This window comes from Xyrauchen texanus, chromosome 24 (assembly GCF_025860055.1).
Source record: "Xyrauchen texanus isolate HMW12.3.18 chromosome 24, RBS_HiC_50CHRs, whole genome shotgun sequence".
In the NCBI taxonomy this organism is placed as follows: Eukaryota; Metazoa; Chordata; class Actinopteri; order Cypriniformes; family Catostomidae; genus Xyrauchen; species Xyrauchen texanus.
This window is the reverse complement of record NC_068299.1, coordinates 37,952,299-37,965,378: the sequence shown is the minus strand read 5'-3', so window position 1 is coordinate 37,965,378 and position 13,080 is coordinate 37,952,299. Positions and strand designations below refer to the sequence as shown.

The window sequence follows — 13,080 nt, the reverse complement described above, 5'->3', positions numbered from 1 at the left end:
GTTTGGGATTAGGTTTAGGGCTATATTTGTTTGACAAGAATATTTTTCCAGGACCAACACAAGATGTTGATGCAGTAATATGTCCTACTTGGCACAATCATGGAAATACAACTTAGAATTAGATGCTGATTTGCTGATGTGTTTTTTGGATCATAGGATAAAGGTGTAAGTGTATATAAGTATATATTAATTTTACAGAAATATTCCACGCAGAAATACTTGGAATGTGTTGGCAGACTTCAGGATCATTTTGATACTCTTGAAGATATAAGAAGCGACTTGCTGACCAAGGGTCCATTAGCAGAAGATATTGAGGGTTTGCATTGCCAGCTAGATGATGCTCAGGTTTGTCACTTGTAAATTATAAGGTCCTTTCCCTCTCTGTTGACTTCATGGAAATTCTCCTGTCCTATACACCTCCCTTACTTTGTGCTAATATTTGGACCAAAGCTTTCTATCTGCATGGTTTTCAATATTCAATTTCTTTTCTTCTTATTCTGCCAATTCCATCCTTATTTTCAATCTAATTTCACCCACTCTGTTTCTAGTCTTTGGAAGCACAGCTTGCTGTTTTCCCTGACATGCTAACAACAGATTTGAGCATAGCTGATCAACTTCTGAATTCTGCTGATGAACTCATCCCCATGCAAATCCACCAAGATTTGGCAACAGTCTGTATAGATTTAAAGAATGCTTTCACAGATGTTTGCCACTTGTCATCTGAGAGAAGTAATGCTGTTCTACTAGCCATTGACACAGTGAAGGTCAGTGAAGATTCTTGACCAAAATCAGTGTTAAAAACTATAACCCAGACCCAGTGACTCACTGGGTGGGCCAGACAGTTGAGGAGGTGGTTGCCAGAGTGGGCCAACCTCATGATTGGGTGGGCCAGGCCCTGGAGCTGGGCCTGCTAAAACACAGTCTAATAATGCAGATTATGTTAAAGGTTTATATTATCTCACACCTGTTCATGTATGCATTACAGATTCATTTGGAAACCTCATATCAGAATTTGCTGTGCTCCCTTGATAAGATCTCAGCTAGTTTGCACGACAGTTCTGAGAGTGTGTCTAAGCTTGATATCATGAACGCTGAAGACCTAGAAAGAATAAAGAACAAGATTCAGCAAATTAAGGTAAGCTGTATTTTTAGTTAATGGAAAATATTGATTAAGTTGCAAAAATTCAAGGCTTTGTAAACAGCATGATAGTAACATCATCACCTACTATTCAGCAACGTCATCGCACGAGGCCACTCAACAGTTTTAGCCTACTTAGTGGTTTATTAGATTTTTTATTGTTCCTTATTCAGGACATTGAGAAGGAGTTATCAGGAACCCGACATCTCATGGAAGATTCTGCTTTTGATATCCAAAACTTCATTTCTGAGTACACTCAGTTCCTGAGTCCAGCTCACAGCAGACACATTCTAAGAGCTCTCAGCACAACCCAGACATTCTTTAAAGAGCTCATGGACAGAGTGTTTACTCAGAGACAAACTCTAGAAGAGTGCTTGGAGATCCGTGAGGATGAGATGCAGCATCAGGTCTGATATAGACGACTTCGACTGTTGACTTTACTTATTCAATGATAATGTTTCAAAATTATGCTGAATCTTTTTGCTTTTATTGTGTATTTTGAAATGAAGTGTTGGTTGGAGTTGAGAAAATGTCTGTGTGTTAAAACTGAAGTTTTGTATTTTTTGTACGACGAGTTGCACCAAACAGAATTTCAGTCCATTTGTTTGAATGGCCCGGACAGAACAACACTGGCTAAACTGATTATGTGAGTTTGGGGCGACACTACCTGTTTGCCGAACAATGGCGGATAGGAGAGTGTTCAAAATTGGTTTCAACTGTCAAAATTTGTTTTGCTGTTCTGTTTGGTGTTGCTACTCATATGGAAATTACATACATTATGTTTTACCTTAAAATGAGTGATATTTTGAAAAATTCCAGATTTATGAATGTAATTTTGTGAGTGTGTTTAAATAATGTTTTGCTGATATTGCATGACTTTTTTTTCTGTTTACAACACAGAAAAGCCATGGCTTGATGACTGTCACAAACTTACATTCTCCTGATCGTGTCTGCATTTTTCAGGCTGCCTGAATCCTTTCAGCTCTCACTATAGGACCAAAGTTTTTTCAATCTGCTGTGTTGGAATGCTTTCCAGCAATTAAAAGCAGCACTAACCCACCTAAGCGGAATACTGTATATCTTTGTCTTACCATTGACAAAACCTACCCCTGTGAATGGCTGGCATGTTTACAGCATACTCAGTCACTAATATTGTTTACCTTATTTGTATCAATGGTGTGTTTTTGCTCTATAGTAAATGTTTATTTTATAGAAGATGTATCTTTATGTGGTAGGCTGCTGTGGATAAGCAGAGAGAGTTCTCAGAGAAGCACCAGGAGCTGTTTGATGATCTAACACAGACAGAGAACCGACTCATAGGCCACCAGCAGCAAGCAGTAAGGGCAAATACTGTGGGAGACATCCAGCAGTACCAACAAGAGCATCAGGTACATTTTCAGCCTGGTGACACTTTTTAGGAGGCCAGTACTATATATAGTATATAATGCTTTATAAGGTTATTATTGGTGTTTGCTAAAGCAAGCATCACTGTTACTGTTGATTATTATTAATGTTATTCTGCTTAAAACTATGGTATGAAACTCATCCCACACCATTTATGCTACAGCCATAACGATACATCAAATTGTGCTGATTATTGATTTAAAGCATTGCTATTATTTTTCAAAGTGATTTGACATAATATTTTTTGCCCAACAACCAAAAAGATGGGCGAAAAAATAATAAATATAGACTAGTTTTTAAAATGGGTCCAACACATATCTTAGGGGTGAGCTCTTTTGAATTGGGCTGGTAGGCAACCATCTAACACTCTAGCCATCACCTAGTAACCACCTAGTAAACTGTAGCAACACCTTAGAAACTCCAAAGGGACTCCCTAGCAACAACCCAGAACACCCTTGCAAATGCCTAGCAATGTGATAGAAACTACCATCTAAGGGAATACATTGTCGTATGCATTACACCTTAATACACTTCGTACACATCAGAGTTTCTCTCTGTATTGGTTCATCAGGCATTACAGAAAGACCTGCAGGCTAATGCCAGTGCTCTAAATGAAGTCATCAGCAGCACAAAGAAGTTTCTGGAGGAGAACCGCAGTAAACTCACTCCAGAACAGATATCAGCTCTTGAGAACAAATTGGAGGAACTGAAGAGCAAGGCAAATACACTTAACCAGAGGGCAGAAGAGTCCAGAAAAGATCTGGACAAGGTGTTGACAAGTGCTATTAAGCAAGAGACTGAGAAGGTAGGAGAAAAAGCCTTTTTATTATTTAACTTTTTACCCAAACAATGACTAGCATTGCGTTCCAGAAGTAAAAATCCAATCTCCTTGGAGATGTATTTTTTTTTTATGTATAAACCTTTAAAGACAGACCAATAATGAGCTCTCAACTCCACAAGTCAGTGTCATGTTTCTAGGTTGATTTGGTTCATGGTTTAAAACTCCCTTCGAAGAAATCCATCTGAAGAAATATGAATTGGAAAAATACTTCCAGTTCCAGTGTTGCTCTCTATTGGAAATGTACAGTAGGGTACTATTGGGCTAAAGGCACTCCTTAAAGTGCACCTATTATGGTTTTTGTAAACTTGCCTAATGTTGTTTTAAAGGTCTCATATAATAGATTTAAATGCATCCAAGGTCAAAAAACACTTTTATATGCTCATAATTTAAATTGCAGCATTACCTTTTTTCCCCAGTGTCAAAAACGGCTTGTTCCATGAACCGTTCTAAAGCATTCATTCTAAACTCCTCCTTTCAGAGAGCCTACACTGCTCTGATTGGTCAGATGTCCCAGTCTGTTGGGATTGGTTTATACCGCTGTGTAGTCTAGTGTTTGATCAAAAATGCCTCAAAATCAACCTATAGACACCACACGCAAAGATCTCATGGATCCGGAATATTTTGCCGTTCATAGTGACAAACAGGTGTTTAGAAATGTCCTGTGGTAGTTTTTGATGCTCTTTAATGTTTTGGGAGTAAATAAAACCAATGGAGCCTTTTACACTGCGGATCCTTTAGCCCCCCTTGTACCCTATAATTACTTTAAAAAAGTTGCATCCATTAACTGTTCCAGTTAGTTGTTTTATGACGATTTTCAAAATAATCTTTTCATGTGCTTATTTGCAGTAAATCATAGAATTTTCATTGTCTTCTCTATGTGCAATTAAACAGGTCGCTGCTGTTGAGCAACTTGAAAAGAGTAAAAACAAGATTGAGGGTCTTCTGGACTGGATCTCCAATGTAGGCAAAGAGAAAGAGATGGGTGAAATACAGAAGGATCAGATGATAAAACAGAATGGGAACCTGCCAGAGAACACATCAATGAAGAGAATCATTAGAGAGGGAGATGATCCAAATGGAAATGCTTTGGACTCTACAGATAGCACACCTCTACACACTGTTGAAGGACAAGACAGTAAATCTCTGGATCTGGACCAACAGTATGACAGGGTTCACGTATGTACTTGATTATTATATGTTAAGTTCAAGCTTTTGAAAACTTCTGAAATACTCAATTGTCTCACCTAAAAGTGTTTTATCTTAATACAATGTCGCTTAGGATAAATACTGTTGCTTTGGATAGAAGCATCTGCTAAATGACTAGATGTATTCATTTGATATTATCAGCAATTTTAGGATATGTCTCATTTGTCATCATTAACCTTTATGTAAATCATGTGTATCATAATTTAAAGGGGCAATTAGTATTTTTTCCACATTAAAAAAGTTTTACTCCTAATGAAATGTAATGAAAAATAGTGAGAGCACCTTTAACCTGTTAAACTAAAATTACAAACTTTCAAAGTGTATTTTTGGCCTGCTGCCCGCAATTTTTCACACTCAAATTTAAAAGCTCACCATTCACACATACTGTGTCTGACTGCAATTTTTTTTTATATATTCATAAATAATATTGATGTGATTTTATGATAAACAGAAAGATTTAGAATTTTAGTTTGTCCTAAATTTGTAAACATGTAATTCTGGTTCTGTTCACTCTACCTCAAATTTAAAAGTCTCATTTCATTCCACTACATGGCAGAAAGCACTAGAAAAAAATCTATTTTTCTCTATCACATTCCATCACAATATACAGATCTGAAATGCAGGTGGCACTCTAACACATTTTAGTCCTCATGAATTTGCTCGTCCATAGATTTTTCTATTTGATTACTGATCTTAATTTACTAAAAGAACCTGCATTATAATAGTATTTATGTAATTGTGTTTCTCTTTGTTTTCTTATATATATATATATATAAAAAGTGCTCGTCCATAAACATTCAGTCTAATTTTCAGTTTAAACCCCACCCTCGTAATTTCATCCAATATCTCGGCCTCTGAGTGGACTAGAAGCTCAATGTCATTAGAAAGCTGAGATCCTCCCCTTTGCGAAAATATATCACATTTTATAATCAATAGTTGAAAACATATTTTTCTGATGATTTGTTTAGCATGCTTTTCCTGCTGGATGGCATATTTTGTTCTGGACATCTAAGATATAACATTGGATTATTCAGCCAAGCAAGTAAAACATTTTGTAGACAACTACCTAAGGTAAAAGCACATTTAAAGTTTTTAGCTATTTGGGGCTTACAGCGGCAGTGGTTGTCGCAAAAGAGACTTTTGTATTTGATGACTTATAGAAATCATATTTCATTTTGTGATTCTTTTAAAAAAACTTTCGAACTGTGATATTAGTACAACAAAATAAACTGTACAGTTGCATTCCTGAGAGCTTTCATTTGATACATGACTTGTCCATTTAGTTGCTATGTGAATACTTTTATTTTTATATAAATATTTCTACCCCATTAACTGTAGGGGGCGCTAATGTTCAGCGTGAATGTTCTGAGGACTTATTTTGTTATTTTATGTAACATAAATGCAGATTGTGAAATGTGATTGTTATCTCTGAAAAGTTCAGATTCTAAGCTTTCAAATGGTACCTTATATGTCTAACATATGTATACAGAAACTTGAATGTTTTAATCGTAAACTTTGTTCGCGATATAGCACCCCCCCCTTTAGACCTGCCGGTGGTTTAAGGGTTTAATCTGTATATTTGTATTATATTACCCATCTGCTACCTTGTTGTTTATACATTGACATAAGCCATTAAAAAAACATGTCAGTGGACCACTACTGACTAAACTTGTAAGTGATTCCACTTAGTGCACTTTTGGCAAACCATGACTTCAGATGACTTGAAAAGTTAATAAGGCAAATATTAAGATACATTTGATCAATACCATTCCACAAAACACAAATTTAAGTACAGTGAAATGCATTTTCCCCCTCTTGCAGGCCCACCACCAGGAAATTTTGTCCCAGCAGCAGGACCTGATCATTGCCACTCAGTCAGCACAAGCTTTACTTGACAAACAGGCTCAAGTCCTGTCACCTGCTGAGAAAGAGAAGCTACAGAGAGACATTAAAGAGCTGAAGGGCCGCTACGAGGCATCGCTCACCCAGTCCGAGCAGAAGATGAAGCAGCTCCAGAGTGTTCAGGAGGAGCTTCAGAAGTTCCAGGGTGATTGTGAAGAGTTTGAGATGTGGCTCCAGCAGGCACAGGGGCAGGTGGAGGACCTAGCAAAGCCGGCTGCAGGTCTGGACACCTTGAGTAGCAATCTACAAAGACAGAAGAGCTTCTCTGAGGACGTCATCTCACATAAAGGAGATCTGCGCTTCATAACCATCTCAGGGCAGAAGGTGTTGGATGCAGCGAAGGTCTGCACACCTGCTGAATCTGGAGGAACGGACGGACTTCCCATGGTGGACATGACGGGGACTTGTGCTGCAGTGAAAGAGAAGCTGGATTCTGCTGCTGCTCGTTACAAAGCCCTGCACACACAGGTAATTTTGCTCACTTTATTAACTTTGTACTATATTTGGAATCCACAGGCAAATATTGCAAATCCTGTCAAGAATATTTCGGGGTCACTCTTCACTACAAAATTATACCCTTCATTTTTGCATGAAGAAAATGAAGCCTAGTTTAAGGCTACATCCACATTAATCTGGATAAATTCTCTACATTTTGGCCTTCCAGCCACACTGAGACAGCGTATTTGTCCAGTGAAAACAGCTTTGTGAAAACGCATTCTCAAGTGGATATACAGTATTTGGAAATGCCATATTCACATTGTAGTGTGGACTGGGAAAACTAAGATATTCAAAATCAATGATGTAGTTGTTGTCATGTGACGCAGTCATGTGGTCCATTCAACTCAAAACAGTCAAGATGGCTGCCCATGTTTTAGTGGTTTTGTTGTGCCTGATATCCACTTTGATAGCATTGCTAAAGATAAATGTTACTTTGTACAGCCTTCACATTGCATTCCTCCAATGGCAATGGGAAGTTTACGCTAGAAGAATTGCATCTAAGGCCATACATGGAACTGTGATAATGGGTGTGACCAGGACGCGCCAGTGCATGGAAAATTTTGTAAATGAAATTAAATGATTGTGTCGAGGAATGGCATGAGAATTTAGGATGTCTAGGGACTGTCAGTATCATGCAGGGATTTAAGCATTTTCAGACATTTCAGGGTGGACTTGTGTCACGTGAGAGTCAGTGTGAACTCGGTCCTCTCATGAACACGCATTGGAGAGCGACTTGAAGTAAACAATTATAGTGAAAAGGACTTAAATATTTATCTGTTTCTAACCCAAAGTGATCATATTGCTTTAGAAGACATTCATTTAACCACTGGAGTCTGGAGTATGAATTACTTTTACTACGATTGTCTGTGCTTTTTTGAGGTGTGATCACCATTCACTTGGATTGTATGGACCTACAGAACTGAAATATATTTCTAAAAATCTTAATTTGTGCTCTGTAGAAGAAAGAAAGTCATAGACATCTGGGATGATATGAGAGTGAGTATATGATGAGAGAATTTTCATTTTTGGGTGAATAATCCCTTTTTTAGCACATTTTCTCCCCCCGATTCTCATTACCAAAATGTGTCCAGATATTTTACTTTTGAGTTTTCATGTACAGTGTATTGTATTTTTACACATATTTCAGAAATTGGAATATGGAACACATTTCAATATATATATTAGGGGAAAATGTTTCTTTTCATATTTTTTTATATTATGTTTGAGCTAGAGGTACTGGTTCATCAGCCATTTATGTTGCTATATACTGTATATACTATAGTTCATATACTATATATCGTTGTGTTATATATACAAAATTGCGATATATATATCACACACACACACACTCACACACATAGGTTACCAAAAGTTTGGAATAATGTACAGATTTTGCTGTTATGGAAAGAAATTGGTACTTTTATTCACCAAAGTGTCATTTAACTTATCACAAAGTATAGTCAGGACATTACTGATGTAAAAAAATATTATAACAAATTGAAAACAATTTTCAGAACTTCTTAAACTACTTTCCTCCATGTGCAGTAATGACAGCTTTGCAAATCTTTGGTATTCTAGCTGTTAGTTTGTCCATTTACTCGTGACATTTCACCCCACACTTCCTGTAGCACTTGCCATAGATGTGACTCTCTTGTCGGGCACCAAAGGACATTTCTCCAAAAAGTAAAATCTTTGTCTCCACGTGCCCTTGCAAACTGTAGTCTGGCTTTTTATGGCAGCTTTGGAGCAGTGGCTCCTTCCTTGCTGAGGAGCCTTTCAGGTTATGTCGATATAAGTCTCGTTTTACTGTGGATATAGATACTTTTCTACCGGTTTCCTCCAGCTTCTTCACAAGGTCGTTTGCTGTTGTTCTGGAATTGATTTGCACTTTTCACACCAAACTACATTCTTCTATAGGAGACAGAATGCATCTCCCTCCTGAGTGGTATGATGGCTGCGTGGTCCCATGGTGTTCCATGGAGTACTTGTGTACTATTGTTTGTACAGATGAACGTGGTGCCTTCAGGTATTTGAAATTGCTCCCAAGGATGAACTGGACATGTGGAGTTCCACAATATTTTTTTTCAGAGGTCTTGGCTGATTTCTTTTGATTTTACTATGATGTCAAGCAAAGAGGCACTGAGATTGAAGATAGGCCTTAAAATTCATCCCTAGGTACACCTCCAATTCAGTACACCTCCTTTCAGAAACTAATTGACTAAAAGTTTGACATCATTTTCTGGAATCTTCCAAGCTGTTAAAAGGCACAGTTAACTTAGTCTATGTAATCTTCTGACCCACTGGAATTATAATATAGTAAATTAAAAGTGAAAGAATCTGTCTGTAAACAATTGTTGGAAAAATTACTTGTGTCACGCACAAAGTAGATGTCCTGAACGATTTGCCAAAACTATAGTTTCCTCATATTAAATCTGTGATGTGGTTAAAAAGGTTGTTTTAATGACTTCAACCTAAGTGTATGTAAACTTACTTCAACTGCATATACAGTACATGTAAATAACACACAATGACATATACAGACTATAGTCAACATACAGAATTATGAGAATGGGTCAAAAGTAATCACTCATCACGTTTCAGATGTTGTCCTGTCCTGTCTATATAGATATAGATAGACAGACAGAAAGACAAACAGACAGACAGACAGACAGACAGACAGACAGACAGACAGATAGATAGATAGATAGATAGATAGATAGATAGATAGATAGATAGATAGATAGATAGATAGATAGATAGATTATTTTTTAATCATTGTAACTAGGCAATTAATTAGTAATTGTTTTTGTATTGTAATTAGTAAGTGGTAATTAAAATAGGCAGCATTTTCTTTATGCATTTTGGAGTTAAATTTAATCTGGGCATGTTTTTGTGGGATTCAATCCTATATAGTATGTTCTCTATTGATATAAATTATTGTTGAGAAATATTAGTATAAAAAGATGAGTAATTAAGCACTTTATGATTCCAACCAATAGATGGCAGCATTTGTCTAGACATGTTTATAATTCATGTTCAGCTGACTGAATTGTGTTGTTCTTCTGTTTTTTTTTTTTGGTGTAATACAGTTCAGTTTTATTACAATTTGTATAAATATTTTATGCAAAATATAATTGTGCGGTTGTTTTAATTCTTACGCCAAATATATCACAAAATATTTTTGTACTACTGTTCATTCTTTGTTTAAACTGATCTGAAATATCACACCTTTTGTACGTTTCAGTGTAATCAGCTTGGAAGCAACCTCAGAGATGTGGTGGACAAATACAGGAAGTATGGAGATGCCAGTGGAGCTCTGGTGAAGTGGCTCAATGATTCCGAAGAAGATTCCAGAAGACAGCAGTCTGAAGCCATCACTGGAGATCCACAGATATTACAGAGACAGCTGGAGGAGACCCAGGCATGAGCACAATCCACCATCACTGTATCAAAGACCACATGAAATCAGGAGTTTTGTGGCTTTTTGTCCATGTTTGTTAGTTTAGAGGCCATGTATGTACTCGTGTACTCCTAAAATGAACTACAACTAACTTTTAGCAGATTTACCAATTACTTATCCAGGAAAACAGACCAAATATATTGACGACTCATCTTGTTTGTAGGGGTGTATACACATTTTTGTCCAATAACATGCTCTGTAAGCTGAGAATGCACCTCACTCAGGTACCACCTACATTACCTCTGACTAGCAACAGAAAGTATCATGAGTAAAGGCTGTTGGCTAATTACAAAAAGTGATAAAGCCTTTGATATGTCCCATCCGCAACATCCTGTTTCAATAGGAAATATGTGAACACAGGAAAGAAAGCTACATTCCTCACACTGCAGAGTCCCAAAAAGGATATGGGTGTCATTAATGTACAGTAAGGTCTCTCAGTATAGAGCATTCTCACCCAGTTTTAAACAACATCTATTTATAGGCCTATCAACATGCTTTGTTCAAGACAAAAATAATTTAGTACAGATTTAATCAGATTTTATTGTGGCATATTGGAGCTAGTTGGGCTTGCAAATGTTGCTATGGAAGCGCACAGTGTAATTAACCCTTAAATAGTGTAGATTATATCTCCCACGATGCACTCTAAGCAAAGAGAGAAGATGCATTTAGTTTCAATGTCACAGTGTCATATGGCGGATTGAGATGGATATAGAACACATAACATTGATGCTGTGCTTTTAAGGTGATCAGACTATTGACTGCACTCTTAGAAATGATTAAAACGTCAATCCTAATAAACTTTGTTCTTTTGCAGAGTCTTCATTTTCAGACAACAGCCCGACAGGCTGCTGTGGATACACTGAGAAAAACGCTGATGCTCTGATCACTGCAGAGGGTGACCTGCTGGCCAATCCAGATGAGATTCAAGAGGCTGTGGGTGAGTCAAGACAAGTGAATCTCACAAAAACACGTCCAGTTCACATTTCATTCACTACTGTTTAAAATGCAGTACAGAAATGTATAGTTGGAATTCCAAAGACACAAATCAGGGATGTATGTCTTACTAACAAAACTGATCATTTTGTATATCAATAATTACATTGTTACTAGTGAAAATGTCCATTACTGATATCAATTTTGAGATAACAACTAGTAAAAATAAAATTTTTTTAGATCTGTAATTTGGTTTTAACTAGAGGCAATGTTAATTTCACATATCTTTACTGTTATTGTAACTAGTAAGAAAGTATTTTAAGATATCTTCAGTTACACTTCAGTTTATTAATGTCTGAAATCCTTTGGCAAATATCTGTAATTCCAAATCTCACACATTGAAATCAATTTACAGATATGAAAAATGTGCATTTTCACTAGCAAATAGTACAAATCTGATGTGTATTTGAAATCTTAATTAGTTAGAAATGAATTATAGATGTCTGTAATTGTGTTTTTAACAAGAGTAAATAAAAGATCATTGTTAAATCTACTTGTGAAAATGCAGTTACACATCAATAATAGTTTTTACTAGTTGAATTTCATTTTTGATATCAACAATGGGGATTTCTGTTAGCAATTACATCATTTTTGATATTAAGAATTCAAGTTTTGAATATGGGGGGCCAAATTACTCAAAATTAAATTGTTATTTAAATATAAAATATATTTGATTTTACTGGTGCCTCCGGCTCCCCTTTATTTCGCTCTGCTGCTGATCAGCTGATTCAGCGCTGGTCATCCTGCGTGGCCCAGCCACACCCTCCTCTCGTCACACACTTACTTATTTTACTAATCTTAAACCATGACCTGCACTGCACATAAATAACTAATATTGGCATTATATTCATGATGTTAGTCAGAGGGGAACTGGCCCCAACAGTGAGTCTTGTTTCTCTCAAGGTTATTTTTCTCCATTAACCGACATCTTATGGAGTTTTGTGTTCTTGCCACAGTCGCCTTCAGCTTGCTCACTGGGGTTATAAATACAATTATTATTTAATTATTTATTTTTATAAACAATTTATAATCATATTTGATCAAACTACTCAATGATGACTCTAAGACTTTATAGATATTACAGGTTCATCGTCTGTAAAGCTGCTTTGAAATGATGTGTGTTGTGAAAAGCGCTATACAAATAAAAATGACTTGACCAGAGTTTTGAGGTGAACGTTAAAGAATTAATCAACATAATACAGAAAAAGAGATCATTCAGTGTGGCGGAAGTTAGCTAAATGACTATTGCTCGTAGTACCTTTAAGAGAGCTTTTTGACCTCTTTTTTAATGGTTATTTTTATGTCAATTTTGCAGATGACATCACAGAAAGATATGAGAACTTGTCTCGGTCAGTGATTGACCGGAATGAGAAGATGCAGGTGACACTGAGTCGATCTCTCAGCGTGCAGGACGGCCTGGATGAGATGATGAGCTGGATGCAGGCAGTGGAGGAGAGCGTGAGAGAGACGACACACGTGCCACTCGACTCAAACTCTATCACACGTGCTCTCAGCAAAGAGGCAGTATGTGACCTTTGACCTTTTATCCAATATAAAACAAATCAATAACTATGCAGCAAAAGCATGCTGACAGTGACTCTGTAATGCACAATTAAACTAAAATGAAATCTAAACCGA

The 13,080-nt window shown here is 36.7% G+C and overlaps 1 protein-coding gene across 1 annotated transcript in view; it reads left to right on the top strand.

Annotated features, from left to right (window-relative positions):
• The first annotated feature begins 79 nt into the window (after window positions 1–79).
• LOC127617766 (dystonin-like) overlaps window positions 80–13,080 on the top strand; it is a 101,579-nt gene continuing 88,578 nt past the window's right edge. The window contains 13 exon segments of the mRNA XM_052089844.1: window positions 80–91; window positions 199–345; window positions 549–764; window positions 986–1,135; window positions 1,312–1,545; window positions 2,374–2,526; window positions 3,114–3,347; window positions 4,275–4,559; window positions 6,411–6,959; window positions 10,234–10,410; window positions 11,264–11,318; window positions 11,321–11,386; window positions 12,758–12,966. Of these exon segments, the coding sequence (XP_051945804.1) occupies window positions 80–91; window positions 199–345; window positions 549–764; window positions 986–1,135; window positions 1,312–1,545; window positions 2,374–2,526; window positions 3,114–3,347; window positions 4,275–4,559; window positions 6,411–6,959; window positions 10,234–10,410; window positions 11,264–11,318; window positions 11,321–11,386; window positions 12,758–12,966 (2,487 nt within the window).